Source organism: Aptenodytes forsteri, unplaced genomic scaffold, assembly GCF_000699145.1.
Source record: "Aptenodytes forsteri isolate BGI_AS27 unplaced genomic scaffold, ASM69914v1 Scaffold103, whole genome shotgun sequence".
NCBI classification, from domain to species: Eukaryota; Metazoa; Chordata; class Aves; order Sphenisciformes; family Spheniscidae; genus Aptenodytes; species Aptenodytes forsteri.
This window is the reverse complement of record NW_008796051.1, coordinates 5,375,426-5,392,475: the sequence shown is the minus strand read 5'-3', so window position 1 is coordinate 5,392,475 and position 17,050 is coordinate 5,375,426. Positions and strand designations below refer to the sequence as shown.

The 17,050-nt window shown below is 34.7% G+C and overlaps 1 protein-coding gene across 1 annotated transcript in view; it reads left to right on the top strand.

The window, feature by feature from the left end:
• ADAMTS20 (ADAM metallopeptidase with thrombospondin type 1 motif 20) overlaps positions 1–17,050 on the top strand; it is a 102,443-nt gene that overhangs the window by 53,306 nt on the left and 32,087 nt on the right. The window contains exons 17-28 of the mRNA XM_009286265.2: positions 1,099–1,265; positions 1,375–1,504; positions 2,626–2,752; positions 3,406–3,616; positions 4,149–4,313; positions 5,022–5,186; positions 6,891–7,013; positions 8,347–8,454; positions 9,653–9,817; positions 10,038–10,328; positions 10,650–10,811; positions 12,279–12,455. Coding sequence (XP_009284540.1) covers positions 1,099–1,265; positions 1,375–1,504; positions 2,626–2,752; positions 3,406–3,616; positions 4,149–4,313; positions 5,022–5,186; positions 6,891–7,013; positions 8,347–8,454; positions 9,653–9,817; positions 10,038–10,328; positions 10,650–10,811; positions 12,279–12,455 — 1,991 coding nt within the window. The remainder of the gene's footprint in view (positions 1–1,098; positions 1,266–1,374; positions 1,505–2,625; positions 2,753–3,405; positions 3,617–4,148; positions 4,314–5,021; positions 5,187–6,890; positions 7,014–8,346; positions 8,455–9,652; positions 9,818–10,037; positions 10,329–10,649; positions 10,812–12,278; positions 12,456–17,050) is intronic.

Below are 17,050 nucleotides of genomic sequence, written 5' to 3'. Positions count from 1 at the left end.
TTTTAGGGAAAATGAGTGAGATGCTGTTATGTTTCTAATTCTTAAACGTGTGTGTTCATTTGTTGGAGAATTAAGAATTATAGCACGTTGCATCATTTTGTCAATTTTTGACTTTGTTGTGGCAATGTTAATTAAAACTCCACAAGTGAACTCAGGAATAATGCAGGTATTTGTGGTTTTAAATCTTGGAAGCATACACTTTGTTTATAAATGGAGCAGTCTGACCTTCAGCAGACTTATCAGTTGTCTCACATTTCTCTTTTTCTGTCATGTCTGAGTATAAAGATCGCATGTTGATAGATTTGCAAGTGTGTGAGAGGAACAAAGAATTCACAAGCGCATTATACCAAAAATCTTGGTGGTTCTATTTCACAGTGCTTATGTTATATCTGAAGTGCCTGAGAGAATATTGGTGCATATTTTCCTTCTGTCTCTTCTTCCATTACCATCCTACTCAACAAACTTCAGCATATTCAAAGTATTTTCCTTGCCACCTGTTGCCCTGTTGTTGCACATGCATCTCGCAGGACACAAACAGCCCTCACCCCCTCACGCTAGCTACCATTTCAAATGTAGTAATGCCTGAATAGCATGCTTTTACTAAAAACTTTATTTTTAAATTTAATTTTTAACTTATTATTATAATAAATCGGTTGTTAAATTATTATTATAAATGCTTAATTATTTTTACTTTAAAATTAACTTTTAAAAGCCATTTCACTAGAAGTAGCTCTAGCAAATACAAGAATGTGGGCTGTAGAATAGGCCAGAAATATAGATGATAGTTGTTTTCTTCTACAGTAGCAGAACCTAACCAAATTTAAGCAATGACTGCAGTCAACCTTTCAGCAGAACAAATATTATTAAAGTTGTGTTGTTAATGCAGAGAAAATCCATGATAACTGCTCAGGTGAAAGTTACTGATGGTTAGGCTTGTATTCATGTATTAGAAACAGTTTGATACAACTTTGAAGTATTACACTAATGGACTAAAATAAAGATAAGTGTGGATGAGAAGATATATTATTAAGAATTTTTATAGATAGAATCTTTTAATTAAATAGATGCTTTATTTCCAATATTTTATTTTACTTATAGCTTTATCTGATATTCATGGAAATTTTATCTTGAATGGGAATTTTGTTGTAAGCATGTCAAAAAGAGAAATCAATATACAAGGAGCCATTTTTGAGTACAGTGGTTCAAACAATACGATAGAACGAATTAACAGCACTGATAGAATCGAAGAAGAGCTAACCTTACAGGTGCATGTTTACTTTTTTCATAAATTTGAAAATTTGCTATATGATCATTATGTTCATAACTTTATGTTCAAATTCACTGAAAAACAGCTATCATTTTATCTCAATTAAGGTTTTGTGTGTAGGGAATTTATACAACCCTGATGTGCATTATTCATTCAATATCCCGATAGAAGACAGAACTGATCTGTTTACGTGGGATCCTTACGGACCCTGGCAAGACTGCAGCAGGATGTGCCAAGGTACTGTGATTTTTTTTTTTTTCACCAGAACCAAAGACCTGATGGCTTTTAGGAAGAGACTAGTCTTAAGTACTCAGATTTTTCCACCCCTACTTGTAAGGAAAAAAACTCAGCACTCTCAGTAAACTTTAGGTGCACAGAGCCTTTAAGGGCAGAATGGCTTCTGATTTAGATTTGCTATTTTCAGTATTTATGCAACGCCATTCTATATTCAAAACTACATTTGTGTTCCTTTCTTTTGTAGCCATAGGAGTGGTTTATAAAAAAAAAAAAGTTGAATCAAGTCTAATGCATCCTTAGAAAGCAGTATTGTGTATCTACTAATATGTATTAGGCTTACACTATCATGTTTCCAGATGGTCACTACTGATTCGTCTAGTATCTTTTATATATATTTTTTCGTCTTTTTTGGTTATCTGCTACTTGGCCTGAAGCTATTTGAAGATATTCTTTATAATTTTTTACAATTTTGTTATTCTATAGGCCATTCCAGTGTAAAAATAAAACCGCAATATGTATGAAGTGTATATATGAAGTGTATGTACACAGAATTTTGATAGATATTTGTATTAGCAGGTGCTAGAAATGCCTGTACTTGAGGTAGGTGATTGAGTTTCTTCTGGTTTTGAGTCAGGCTGTAGACATACTCACGTGTTAGAAAAGCAGAGCATCTGTCAACTATGATACTTCCCACACTCCAGATCTTTTAGGTACCTTGTGATCAAATTTTCTGCTTCCTTAAAGAAAAGGATCACAACCTCTAAGTTAACACGGTGGTTTGGTAATTTGGTAATTAGCAAAGGACAGACGGGATGCATTTGGAATACTTAACCTGATGAGTAAATGGGCTGTTGCACTTCTGCAGTTTTCTGGAAGTTGACATCCTCGTGAGATCACTGTAGTACAGCGGGGAGATGGCAGGGGTGACGGGAACAAGGTTGTTCTCCACCTGGAATATAGTCAGCTGCACAGAGCAGCATGTTTGTACAGAATCTGCTGTATACAAAGATTAGTGTTAATGGGGTGTCTCAGTTAAATTTCTAAATGATGAATGGAATCTATTAGTGTAAAAAGGCACTCTTATTTTAGCCCTTTATTATCTTTTTTGGTTCCTTTTCAAGGTATTCGAAGAAGAAGAATGACATGCATACGTAAAAGTGATCATGTGGTAGTGTCTGATCAAAGATGTGAACTTACACCCACTGTATCAGATGTCTTTGAGGAGTGTAATACAGAGTGTGAATTAAGGTAAAAAGAGGTTCCTAACTGATGGAGCTATTGTGGTCTTACATATTGTTGTTGATAGATTGAAACAAAATAATTCAGATTGCTTTAACCTTTGTCCCTCCACCCCTTTCTACTTCCCTCATCCCTCCCGTCTCTCTCTCCTTTCCTCAAATATATTTGTATAATGGGTTTATACATTAGGTTTAGACCTCTGAATCTCAGTAGAACTAGTATACTTACCTAATTTTTCTTGGAAAAGTACAAAGTCTTTTGTTAGGATTGTGAATCTGTTCTACATATCCTGGCGCAAAAACTTTTATTGCTGGGCAGAATACGTATTTCACCAGAATTGTACCCATAACCGGAACTAATTTGGAACAGACCTGTGTTTTTGCACTCCAAGAAAGCCCATGCTGAAGTGTTCAGAGAATGAAGAGTTAGAATTCTAGCTTACATTTTTCAAAGTCATGTAGGAGATTAAGACAAAAGATCCTTTAAATTTAAAAATATGTTTTTAAGCCTATGAGTCAAATTCTTTTATATTGCTTTGAAAATTCCAGTCATGAGATAGATTTTACAGTTATATCTGTTCCCTAAAATGCATATCTATGTTTACATGGCAATTCCTGGTACATTCTCTGGGTGCTTTATTCACCTATAGTTTATCCTTGTAGGTGGCACAATGTTGGCAAAAGTGACTGCACATCAAAGTGTGGCCCAGGATATCGGTCTATAGAGATCCACTGCATGAAGTACTCCCTTTCAAAAGGACTCAGTGCTCCAGTGGATGATAAGTACTGTGCTGATCAGCAGAAACCACCAACCAGAGAGCCCTGCCATGGTGACTGTATGTTAACAAGTTGGCACTACACAGAATGGTCAGAGGTACAAATTCAAAAACTTGTAATTGTACCATTATAGTTCTAGTTAACATTCGTATCAAATTTTTACTTCTATATCCATTCTTTTAGTTTAAGTAACTAAGAGAAAATAATGTTTGACAAATGCAGAGTTGTAGGAGGAGCTAATACCAATCTTTATATTTCATCAACTTCCTCATATTTTTGTGAGAAACGGTAGCTAAATTGTTTGCAGCTTAGTTTTGGAAGTCAGCAGAGAAGATCTGGTGGTTAAAGGTGTGTATTTTATTTACAGTCTTAATTTAGTTCTAAGAGTATTTTGGAGAAAAGGAGTAAGTACAATTTCAGCTTTAATCTTCATTAGAGTTTTATCTTGGAACTACTAAACGAAGTGCCAAATTTATCTCACGTGAACATATTAGCAGTCTGTGGATTAAACGTAGGATACGGTTGTCTAACAATCATTAATGTCTTTTGCCTTTAAGACTGATAATGTATTTTGACCTGGTTTTATCATGTTGTGTTTCCCATTTCATAATATTGTCTATACACCGCAGTGTTCCAGGAGCTGTGAAAGAGGTGTCAGAACCAGAGAAGCTTTTTGTATGAACAATTTGGGTCGTCATCTTCCTGACAGAGAATGCCAGGAAATTCCAAGAGTTGTAACACAGAGTTGCAATGAATTCTTATGTCCAGGCTGGTCTGTTAGTGAGTGGAGCGAGGTAATGAACCATGTAAAACTTAAGATGCCTTTGGTCCTGGTCATCAATATTAAAATAAGCTGCTTTAAGTGTTTGGTTTTTTGTTCTGGCTATTTTGGGGCACACGATAATAAAAATTCTGAAGTCCTAGGATTTGGCTGATATACATCCCAGATGTACAAACGGCATGAGAACTTCTGAAAAACACACCTAGAATTCCTTTTTCTCTGAATTTTGTTACATTAAAATCAGGTAGTGAAGCTACTTAAAGTAAATCTATTTACAGTAATATGCATATCTTCCTTTTTTATGAAGCAATGAGAACCATCCAGGCAACTGAAGAACAGAATTATATCCGTTTTATTATAATTATATGGGTATAAAAGAATCATGGATAGTTTAAACATTTTTTTCTGTGAAAGCTGTGATATGTGCACTCATATTTTAAACAAGTATTCTTTATTCTAATGGAAATAAATTATTTGTACATTGTTTTTGTATTTTTGTAGCTTTAGAAACTTAATAGTCATTCCTTTGTATTAGCATTTGGGTTGATGTGTACAGGATATGGAGAGTTCATAGAAGAACTACTTTTGTTGGACTAATTACATTCATAGAATATTTTTGGTGGTTTTGTGATCTTTAAAATCCAACAGATTACTAAAAGAAAGTGAAGCCATTAATGTAGATTCATGTCTTTACAAACTGATGACTCTAATAATTTTACAGTGTCCTGTGACATGTGGCAAAGGAATGAAGCATCGTCAAGTATGGTGCCAACTTAATGATGAACAACTGAGAGATGATTTCTGTAATCCAAATGATAGACCAGACTCAATAACACCGTGTGAACTTCATGAATGTGCATCTTGGCAAGTAGGGCCTTGGGGATCAGTGAGTACATAAGGATTCCTGGCTTCTTCTCTTCTAGTTCAGACTATGAGTGATCACAAAACAACACCTTTTAAACATTTTAATTGGATCTTAAGCAGTTACTTTAGTTGAATTGATTCACATGTTTGTTTGCTCCTATTGGCTATCTAACCTGTAATTTAGGAACACCCACATATAAGTTAAATGCCTAAAATAGTCATTGACCTTGAGCCTTAATATCAAAGATGCTTTTACACATGAATGTATTACATCTCCAGAATAATGAAAATGTAGATAGCAAACCATTCAGATGAATGAGACAGGTAAAAGACCAAATATTTATAGGTGTGTGGGCATATTTAAGTGGTAGCTTTAATTAAGATCATAGAAGTGTATATGCTAATAATAGCAGGCAAAAAGACTTAGTATTTTGTTGTTATGTTTTGTTTTGACCTTCAGTGATAAAAGATCTGCTATCTCTTTATGTGAAAGTGCTGTTGAAAAATATGTTCCTGTGTGTAATGATGCTCATCTAATGTATACCAGAGTGGCTTCAAAATTCTGGAAAAAAGTGAATTAATTTGCGAAGGAAACTTTTGTCACCAAACAGATTAGAATTAATTAAAAAATAAGGTACTCAATTTCATGGGGCTTTCATAAGATCAGGTTACTAAAACCAACAGAAGTGTTGGATTATTCAGTGTTTCCTGGATGTTAGTGAGAATTCATAACTGAATAGCAGCTGATTATTTATTTTTTTAACATATAACCTGTTAGTAAAATACAGAATAAACATACCTTTAGAAATTAAGTATATTTTTAACTTAAACATTTCTTTTGTATAGAACTTCTCTCATGTAATATTTTTTCACGTTAGAGATAACCACACTGTTGTCTAACATAATGTTGAATTCCTTTTGAGTAATCTTTTAACCACAAGGTGCTGACTTTCCATTCCTATAAGCTAAATGCAAAAATGAAATAAAAAATTAATTCAGTCCCATGATATAATTCTTCTGAATAAAAAAATCACTGTGTATGGCCTTGCTAGAATAGCTTGTACAAGCAATTTACCAATCCATGTCACTGGAGCAGAGCTTTCCATTGCAGTTTTTCCACTGTACCATCTGGTAATAGCTATTCACAACCTGGGTTTTTACCAGTATTTGTGCTTGAACCACAACATTTATAGGATGGTATTTATGTCATAATATTTTCAGCCATCTAATGTTTTAGGTGCCTTCTTTGAGTGTGCTCTTGCAAACTATAGTGAGGGAGAAGACATTTAACAGCTGCAGCTGGTGATTCATTTGGAAGCTACCTCTAACTCCCTTCCCCCCCACTTCCTCTACCCCAGTTTTTATTGCTGAGCATGACATTATATAGCATGGATTGTCCCTTTGATCAGTTCAGGTCAGCTATCCTGGCTGTGTTCCCTCCCAGTCTCTTGCCCACCTCCAGCCTACTCGCTGCAGGGGGTAGGAGGGGGGGAAAAAGACAAAGCCTTTATCCTACACAAGCACTGTTCAGCAATAGCCAAAATATTGGTGTGTTATGGATGCTGTTTAAGCATCATATGGTCTGCCATGAAGAAGGTTAACACCATCCCAGTAGTCATTCCTATTCATTCTAGAGAGAGAGTTTTAAAATAGAAAATTGAATTTAAAATGAAATTTGATTATAAATAGTGCTGTTTCAAGTGTGTGAAACTATTGACTTTAACAGTGTGCTGTAACATGTGGACGCGGATACCAGATGCGTGCAGTCAAATGTGTTACTGGGACTTACAGAGTTATTTTGGATGATGACAGGGAATGTAATGCTGCTACTCGTCCTAGAGACAACCAAGTAAGTTTGCAATCAACTGAAAGGTATTTTTTCTTTTTAGTTAAATACAAGTGTTGTCTACTGACTCTTTGAAGAAACTTGCAGGAAACGAGTTCTAAAATGAGAAAAAAAAAATAGTGAAACTATCTGCTTTTTTCCTGAACTTCAAATTTGGCCTAGGGAATTAAGTAAAAGAACAGTAATTTGGAGATTGGAGATTTGAAAATTTGGTATATGATTGAAGGGGTCCAAAGGCCTTTGATTATTTGGGGGAGGGGGGCAGCTCCAAATGTAGAATATTATAAGGAGACTGCTTGCCATGATGCTTAATAATAGCACCTAACTGGCTTGGTATTCTCTAAAATTCTGCTTGTATATAGTTTTTAAAAGAATGAAATGTTTACTTGAAGAAAGCTTCAGTTGTTGGAATAATACTAATTCAAAACTGTGTAGACATGAATTATGATTCAATATGATATTAATATGGTTCTCTACCTTTTTTGCTTGTCTCAGTTTACTTACTTCATCACTTCCCTTAATTTAAATCTATCATTTTTCAGAAGAAATGTTTTTAATACAGTTAGTGGGTTTACGGTTAACTAAAAGCAATTGGTGTCTTAGGTGCTATGTATTAATATGTTGATCTGGCCACCAGATTAATACATCTCATTTATATCCAGCTAAGCTGTTAACCACATACCTCCTTGAGGGCATACTCTGCTGCTTGTCTCAAGGAGAAAAGGAAAAAAGAAGGATTCTATGGTCCAGAGTAAACCAGTCACAAGTTACCACCCCTCTGATGGCTTCTTGAATAAGATTTCAAAATATAAAAGCCAAATAATTGGTACAAATTTATTTCCACTTACATGTGAAAACACTGGGTTTGAGTATGCTTTGTATGAATTGTGGTGGTACCTGTTCGTGTTCGGCTGTTGACTGAAACTGGGCAATTTTGTGTTCTCAGTAGCTGAAGGTATAAAGGACAGCACCCCCCAGCCAGTATCTTCACTCAGTTCTTCTGTACTGCATGTGGCTATGAAACAGGACACAGTAATGTCTATGCCCCTTGTCTCCAGCAAGTTGCCCAACACAGTTCTTTCTCAAAGTGCAAATATTATTAGCTATTACTAATACAGTTTTAATATCAAATACTTTTTTTTGCCTCTCGATTTGAAACAAAACAATTCAATGAAAAGCCTTTGAATAATGTCAGGGAAAAGTTAGAAGATGGTATTTACTTGTTTGTTAATGCTGGTTTATTGTAATGGTAGGATCTATGTCTGTGGGAGCCATTTGCTTTACATTTGGCTCTTCCAAAATGTGTATTTTGAAACCTTTTTTCTCATCCCCACAGGAATGTGAATTGCCCTCTTGTCCAGAAAATACAAAATTATGGACTACATCGCTTCCTCTAGTTCAAGTGGGGAAGGTGACCCAATGGAGATATGGATCATGGACCCCAGTATGTAATGTAATGTGGTCACATCTTGCAGAGTAGTCCTCCATTCCCTCACCCATTTTTCCATAAAGCTCTCATTAAGATATTTTTCAGACTGAAATCTGAATGGGATAAACTTTAAAGGAATTTTAATTTTTTTTTTTTTTAAGAACCTGTTTCTTAAGGAGGAGATAGACACTCCCAGCAAATTCTGTGTGCTTCAAATCTAGCCAGGGAAAATGAGGAGGGGAAAAAAACCCAGGATTCTGGGAGCTGGGGTTCTGAGCAAAATAGCTTTCATATGATTGAGAGTGTGCAAGGAAGTGTTTTTCTAAAATAATTTATCAGTTTCTGAGTATGGAGAACATCTTTCATTCTAAAATGATTTAAATCTTTTATGTGAATAGCAATATTAAATAGTTTGGGTCTTTAAAGGTCTAATTTTACATAATTTGTAAAATAAGCATTATAAAAAATGGTTTCTACACAAACTTTGTTTAATGGAAGAGTATTTGATTTTGATAGTGTTGAAAATTAGTTTTACTTGACAGTGATGTGAGAATTAAAATTATCTATAAAAATGTGGGTGTGTCTGTTAATCCCTTGAGGTTCTTAACAAAGCATATAATACACTTACATCTCTGCACAACTATTTAAACTAAATAGCGGTAAAGAGTGCATACACTGAGGCTATTCAGAAACTCTTCACTAAATCCACCTTGAACTTCTCAGCTATAAAGGCATCAGAAGGGGCTCAATAGAATATTCTAATATAAAATAGAATGGCAAATGGATTGTGAATATCAGTGTTTATTATATCAGTTGATGTAAATATTGCATCATTGTGTAATAACTAAAATGTTCTGGAAGTTACTCTCTAATGTTTCCATTGTTAACGAATAAAAAAATTGCCTTTGCAACTGTATAATGATTCCGTGTTACAGTTGAAATGCTACCTGTTCAGATACGCTGAATTGCTTCACAAGAATTAAGGCCATGCAATTCAGTTCCAAGCCAATGGGAATTCTTAAGGCCTAAACCATCCAGCAGTATTTCACTTTCCTTTCTGAATGCATGGCTCTATCAGTGTGAGACAGAAATCTGGTTCTCAGCATTGAATTCTAAAGTCAAGCTGATACTAAGCTATGTTAGTATTTTAGATGCTTGCATGATCTTGTTTTGGTCTCCTAAAGTGCGATGAGCTTGGATTGTTCTCTGACAGTGCTCTGCATCCTGTGGGAAGGGTGATCGTGCTCGCTATGTGAGTTGTAGAGATGCTTATGGAGGAATAGCAGATGAATCTTTCTGTGCTCATTTACCACGACCAGCTGAAATTTCAAGCTGCTTTACCCCATGTGGAGAGTGGCAAGTTGGAAATTGGTCCCCTGTAAGTATTAACTGTAATTTTTTTTTAATGTGTCTATTTACGTTATTGGCCAAAGTCTCTGGTTAGAAACTGGGACTTCATATTCTGTGCAAATGTGATTGAAATTGCATCCCTCAAAAAAACCAAAGTATATATTTCTTATTGTCAAAAGTAAATATAAATGTCTTTGGTTATTAATTATTAACGTTCTGTTAAAAATGTTGGGTTAATTTTTGGTCAGTGCACAGTTACGTGTGATAGTGGAATAGTAACAAGGCAAGTTATCTGTGTCAACTATCATCAACAAATCAACGAGAATTACTGTGATCCTGAAGGCCAACCTTCCAAAGAACAAGAATGTAACATGCCACCATGTCCACCAGTTTATCGTCATATTCCGAAAATACATGACCATCCAAGCCACTTTCCAGAAATAGGTTACCTTCCAATATCCCATCCACAAGACAATATAAACCAGTGGAACCGTCCCTCTGTAGGAGGATATCAGTGGAGAACAGGACCCTGGGGAGCAGTAAGAATTTTTTTTAAGATACTAATTTGTTCTCTTACAGGTGTGTTGACATTTCTAGAAATGTTCTTGCAGTACAGATTTGGTCAAAAGAGAAGCACATTTATTTTAAAAAATATTATTATGAAGAATATATTAAATTCAAAATGTAATTTTTCTGCGATTTCAACTTTAAAATACTTCTACATAGTAGTAATTTTTATTTGCAAATTTCAGTTTTGAAAGTTAACATTAAAAAATAATAATTTTAAGTTGTTTTAACCAATATGTTTTACATTTTTCTGATTATGCAATGGTGATACATATGTTTACATGTTTTGGTAGTGCTCTAGTACTTGTGCAGGTGGATTTCACCGTCGAGTTGTAGTATGTCAAGATGAGGAAGGAAGAAGTGCTAGTTATTGTGATGAGGCAACAAAACCTCCAGAGTCAAGACACTGTGATTCTGGACCCTGCCCACGATGGAACTATGGGAACTGGGGAGAAGTAAGATCATTTCATTTTCAAAGGGAAACATTACTTACCACATAAGCTTAGAAATAGTAACATAATTATTTGACTGTGAATCGAACTGAACACCATTTTTTTACTTATTTAAAAAGCATGAGTTTCAACCTATTTATCTAAACTTTGTTCTTTGATCAAATCCAGAACTGCAGTGTAAATAGGAGTAGTCTAAACATACATCCAAAAGAAGTATTATGTGAGGCTGAGGATGTACAACATATAATTGAGTGTTGCTGTAGTGTCTTGAATCTTGAGACGTACAAAATTATTTTCTTTTCAAAAAGATTAACTGTATGCGGAAAAGCCCTCAGAGTAATGGCTAGTCTACGAAAAAAATGAGCACAAGAAGTTATAAAGAAAATTTATTACATCAAATTTCATAGGTACTGACTAGAATAACTGCAAGTAGTAGTATCTATTGGGTTGTAGTTACAAATAGAAGTATGAAGATAGGATCATGCATCTAAAAGGTGTGCCTGGGATAGAGTGTTTTGATGAAACATACATTATTGGACAACGAACAGTTTCTCCATGCCATGTAATGTCATATCTTGACCACGCATTCTTGCTCAAACACTACAGAAAGAGTTAAAGCTGATTAGTTTGACATTCATTCTAACCTAACCTCTTGTGATTCCTGCCCTCTTTTCTTATTCTTGATACATCAATAACTAGAGCTGGGAAAAGACGAAAAATTGAGTGACTTTTTTTTTAATTTTTTTTTTCCCCCTCATTTTGGCCAGATCTAGCCGTTTAGTTCTCAAGGCCAGTCTAAGTGTCATGTTTTCTCTGTCCATAGCTGCAGGCTTGGGATACAGTTAATGCTGATGCTGCAGTTTTTGTCTAATTTAGAAGCCTCTGAAATACAGTAAAAAGCTATAAAATATTGGAACATGCTCACTTTTGATCAGATTGTTTTTAATAGTTCATTAGAAATGAGAATTGGTATTTTTGTCTGGTATTGCAGAATTACAGGAAAACTGAAACCCAGAAAACACATCCTATAAGTATTTTGCACTTAGTCTGTATAAGTTAGACTATGAGAGAGTGTGCCCAGTGTCTGAGTTTTCTCTTTTCTGGCAGGGAGAACTAGTTTAGGACCAATTTCCATCTTCTCATATCAAAGAGAGAGGTATATGTGCACATTTATTCTCACAAATGGTTACTTCTCCTTGATAGAGTAGATTCTCTGTAACTGAGACTTTTTGTAGAAAATTACTTGATAAACTACAAAAATGCAGTTTGGTAAACTTTTTGGTGAGAGAATTGTTTTTTCATTGTGTGAGATTAGACTGTAAGTCCTTATTCTTGAATCGAGTGTCCAGGGAATATGAAAATAGACATAGTAAATAATAACATGTACTGATTATTGCTATATCTTTTTGGTTTAATGGTACGTGAGGACTCTTTTAATAAAAATATTGCATATAAAATTCTGTATTTCAGTGTACTCAAACTTGTGGAGATGGAATAAAGACAAGACTGGTGATTTGTCAGCTTCCTACTGGCCAAATGTTGGGTGATCAAAACTGTGAAATTCTAGACAAGCCACCTAATATGGCACAATGTAATGTGCATTCTTGCCCTGGTGATGTTTCATGGCATCGGGGACCATGGAAATCGGTACGATAGCATTCACTAATATTTTTCGCTTTCTTGTTCTTTCTGTCACTCTATTTCCCCTTGCCTTTTAAAAATTATATTATTTTATTTGATAACAGTGAAATAATAATGCATGTGGAATATAGTCTGTGTAGTTTTATTAAGCAGTTGTTCCTGCAGTCATTGAATTAAATAGGAAACAGCCATTTACTTCAGTGGGAACAGTATTGTGCTCTGTAAAACATCATAGAGAATATTTTGAAAATTACCAGAAATCATCATAGCCAATAGCAATACCTAATAGTTTGTTCTATTTTGAAGGATTATGATTTGATCTCTGTTTAAATTTAAAAGTATATGCTGTAATTTATACTGTAGTATTATCTACATATTTATATTTGTAAAAAAAAAAAGCTTCCATGCAAAACATTTTTCTAATAGTATATTTAAGTATAAAATAACTCACACATGTATATTACACTCTGTCATCAAACATTTTACTCCGTATTATGTGTACATTTGTGTATAAAAGTTTATATTTGTGGTTTTAAAACAGTGACTAAAGCTGTCTATGTATAATTATGTATGTAACTATAATATGTTATTGTCTACATGTCACTGTCTATTAATGTGTAAAAATGCCTACAGTAATCACCATTAATCTTTAAAATTGCTACTAGCAGATTATTAACATACTGAAGTAATCATAGCAAGCTCTACAATATAGAGTACATTATATTTCCCAAGCTGTGAATTTAACAACAATATTTATTATTGTGCTCAATTCTAAGGAGAATAATGGCAATCAAAGGAGGTTGGATCCAGTTCTGGTTCCACTGAAATAGGTTAAAAACCTGTCATTAACATCCCTGGGAGAGGGGTAAGGACAACAGTTCTTTTTTTTTTTTTTTTTTTTTAATTAATAAAATTATGTAATTTGGTTCTTTGAATTAACATGGAAACATTTTTTAAAATATTGTCCAATTTCAACTTTAAATAATGTATTAGTGTTTATATAATCTATTCTAATTTATTGCAAATAGACTTTAAAATGAAAGTTTGAATTAATAATTTACCACATTTCTTCCACTGTGCAAAACAGTTTTGGGTTTGTGTTTAACAGGCACCAGAGTATCTTATTTAGCCATTAACCAAATAATTAGTGGTGACTTGCTAATGCTTAATTAATGTATGTATTTCAGGTGCTGAGAAGACAAGCAGGGTGTTCAGCACACTGTTGCCTTTGAACTCAACGTTTTCCTTTTAGACTGAAAGTTATTCACAGCCTGTTCATTCCCTGAGTGATGCAGTTTGTCCTGCATTAATAGGTTACCTGTAAGCTATTGTAACGTATTGTAAACATTACATATGGCTTAGCTTTGCAAAGATTTTCATGTTGGTTTATATCTCAATTGACATAAAAAGCTATTTTAATCCTTCAAAAACTAAGTTTAGAATGGAGTCTAGTTATCAGAGTTTGTGGCCTCCGTTTTATATAGGATTGCAAGCTCTATGGTTATTCAGTAATAGTTTTAATTTCATCACACTGTCATATGGTGTTGTGCAGAAGCAAACGTAGCAGATTCAGGAAATAAAAGCAGGCTCACATATTAAATATGAGTCACTTTTTAGTAATTTAGCTAGTTTGAATGCTGCCAACACACAAACTTCAGTTAATTTTTGTTGCTGTTTAAACAGAGCAAAACTTACTCGTTGAGGATGACTATTATGAAAGAGCAGTAAAGGCTGTATTCACAGAAACACTGTTGTAGCCTCACACAAGCAGCTTTGTTTAGCCTTCGGCTATGGGTGGTTGACTAGTGATGTGATAGTTTGGCAAAAGATCATGGCTCTGCCTATCTTATGCCTTTCTGGCATACAATATGGTCTAATATAGGGGACTGTTAATGACTGGACACGCTCTGGAGGCTGAAGTCATCAAGCATGTCACATCCATACTTATTCCCTTCTTTATAAAGACAGCAAGAACCAGATAAAACACTATTTATATTTTTGATAAAAGTATTGAGTAATATTTATATGTCTGGACAGCAATGCATTACACTTTTATATCTACTAGTGAGATTCCAATGTCAAAACTGAAGTAGAAACTGAAATGTGAGACTTCCCACATGTAGTGTAACTTGCCATAATAGATTCTGCTGTCTTTTACTTCTGGCATGCATGGCACAAATGTAATACATGGAGAGGGTGAGCAGAAGGAAGGGAATTTCTGAGCAATTGCTTTACCTGGAACAAATCCTTGACCTCCTTGAATATTGGCCCTGTCTCTGGCCCAGCCAGTTCAGAAATGCTTATCAAAACTGCTTAAAAAAAAAAACTTTTCCTCATTCTGATGTAGCTTTGTCTAAACCATGTCTGAACTAAAAGCTTCGCTTACAGATTATTCCAGCTTTTACATAGCCAGCTAGTTTCCTCTTGGATTTTAGATTCCAGCAGAAATAGATTCAGAAAAAGTCAAATTAGCTAAGACTAATTCAGAATCCTGAGTCAAGAACCTGATCCACCACGTAGGATTGTTCTAGTTTATCAGGTGTCAGCGTCTTTTATACTCTCTTCCATAGAAAGAGTTTGGGGCATTCTAACTTCTTCCACTAGCTATCACTATATATTTGAGGATAGATGACTTAGCAATATGCCTTGTAAGTCCATTTCTTTCAGTTTTTGATTCATTTTACACAATGTAATTTAAATAAAACGTATCTTGTAAATGCACAATAGGGCAGTTGCAAGGAAGGCTCTGTTTATGATTTGAAGCCAGAATTCTGGTTGATGCTTTCTGCAGTTTTAGCAGCTATGGGCTGTTACACTTTATAGTTCCTGTCTATGGCTACCGGAGCTGACCGTTACAAAGCTTAAAGGCTACGCACTCCTCTGTTGCCAGCTTCTGCAGCTGTCCAAAGGGATGTGAGGCAAGTAAATCTCAAGTTCTGAAGGCTCGTACCACTCCAGGGCACTTTCTCAGAAATATTATACATATTCAGAAACTTTGATTCTTTGAATCTCTGAAACTTTAATTCAGTCCAGAATTTTCATATCATGATATCCAAGCCAGAAAGACGCTCTGAAGTTTTACAGGGAGGGTGGCTAGGAAACTCATCCTTTTGCCTGTAACTTGAATTAATTTGATCTGGAGGTCATTGAGAGACTCTGACAATGATCTTTTTAGAGTGTAACTTACATCTTCCACCCTCTTAGTTTTGTGCAAGTTTCTAAGGGAATTTTCTTTAGTAAGAACTGAATCATGCTCATCTTTCTTTTTTTCTGCCTTTGTATCAAAACCCAAAGGAAATGGAGTCCATGCATCCTGAGGGACTCTGCCTTGTTTTCAAAGAATATTGGTGTCAATTCTTAATGTAAAAGAGACTGATAAATATTATACAAACGTTCCTAAATTCAAGTGTTTCAAAGTTTGAAACATTTGATTTCAAGATTTCATTGCCTAATTGGCATGTATTACATGCCAATATACACTACCTCTTTTTTGAGATACAAAAATTACAATACAGATGTATATATTTTGATATATATACATATTTATAATGTATTTATAAGTTAAATAGTACTTGAGGTAAATAAAACTGCTTATTTTAATGGAGTTGCAAAACAAGTAAATTTGGCCCATATATCTTGGATATTTTTCTTCTGGACTACTCTAGTTTCATTGGTGAAGGGATTGAGGCAATGATCCAAAACTTCATGAAAGAATGAATAAATTACAAGCTAAAATGTATGGAAACCATATGTCGCACTATATAATGTCAAGAAAAATTCCATAGCATTCTGACAGCTGGCTAAGAGTACTTTGTTCTGGCATAGATTTTTATTGTATCCCTTCTTTCCACAGTGTATTAGTGGGTTTTTGTGTTTAGTCCATGCAGCAAGACTTCTGGTTTATGTCGCACTATATAATGTCAAGAAAAATTCCATAGCATTCTGACAGCTGGCTAAGAGTACTTTGTTCTGGCATAGATTTTTATTGTATCCCTTCTTTCCACAGTGTATTAGTGGGTTTTTGTGTTTAGTCCATGCAGCAATACTTCTGGTTTATTATATTAATTTTCATCAGAGTGGTTCGGGTTCTTTGACCCTGATGACAAGAAGTTGTTTTTTACTTAAAGCATGAAAAGAGAGAGTATTACAAATACGCAAAGATACCATAAGGCTTTAAAAATAAACCGTAATTACTGGATTTAACAATTTTGTGCTAGAAGAGTTGTAGAATAATCTATCTTAATTGAGTTCAAGAATGCTGCTTTGTTACTTTCAGTACTAAACTTTTTCTTCCTTTGAACAGCATTTCCCATATCCACATGCTTTGGTATTCTTAGCCAAACTATCATCTGTTACCTGACAAAAAGTTATGTGGGAATATAATCAAATCAACTGTTAGTTGGATTAATGGTGATGTTTAGGTACAACAAATCTTCAGATATATAGTGCAGATACGTATACAATCTTGCAAAGCTTTCATGTATAGCACCAATGTAAGGTAGCTATACTAGAGAATAAAGTATTATTTTTAGCAGTACTTACGTCGTGGTTCTCAGTCGGTCGGCAGCTAAGCACCACGCAGCCACTCGCTCACTCCCCCC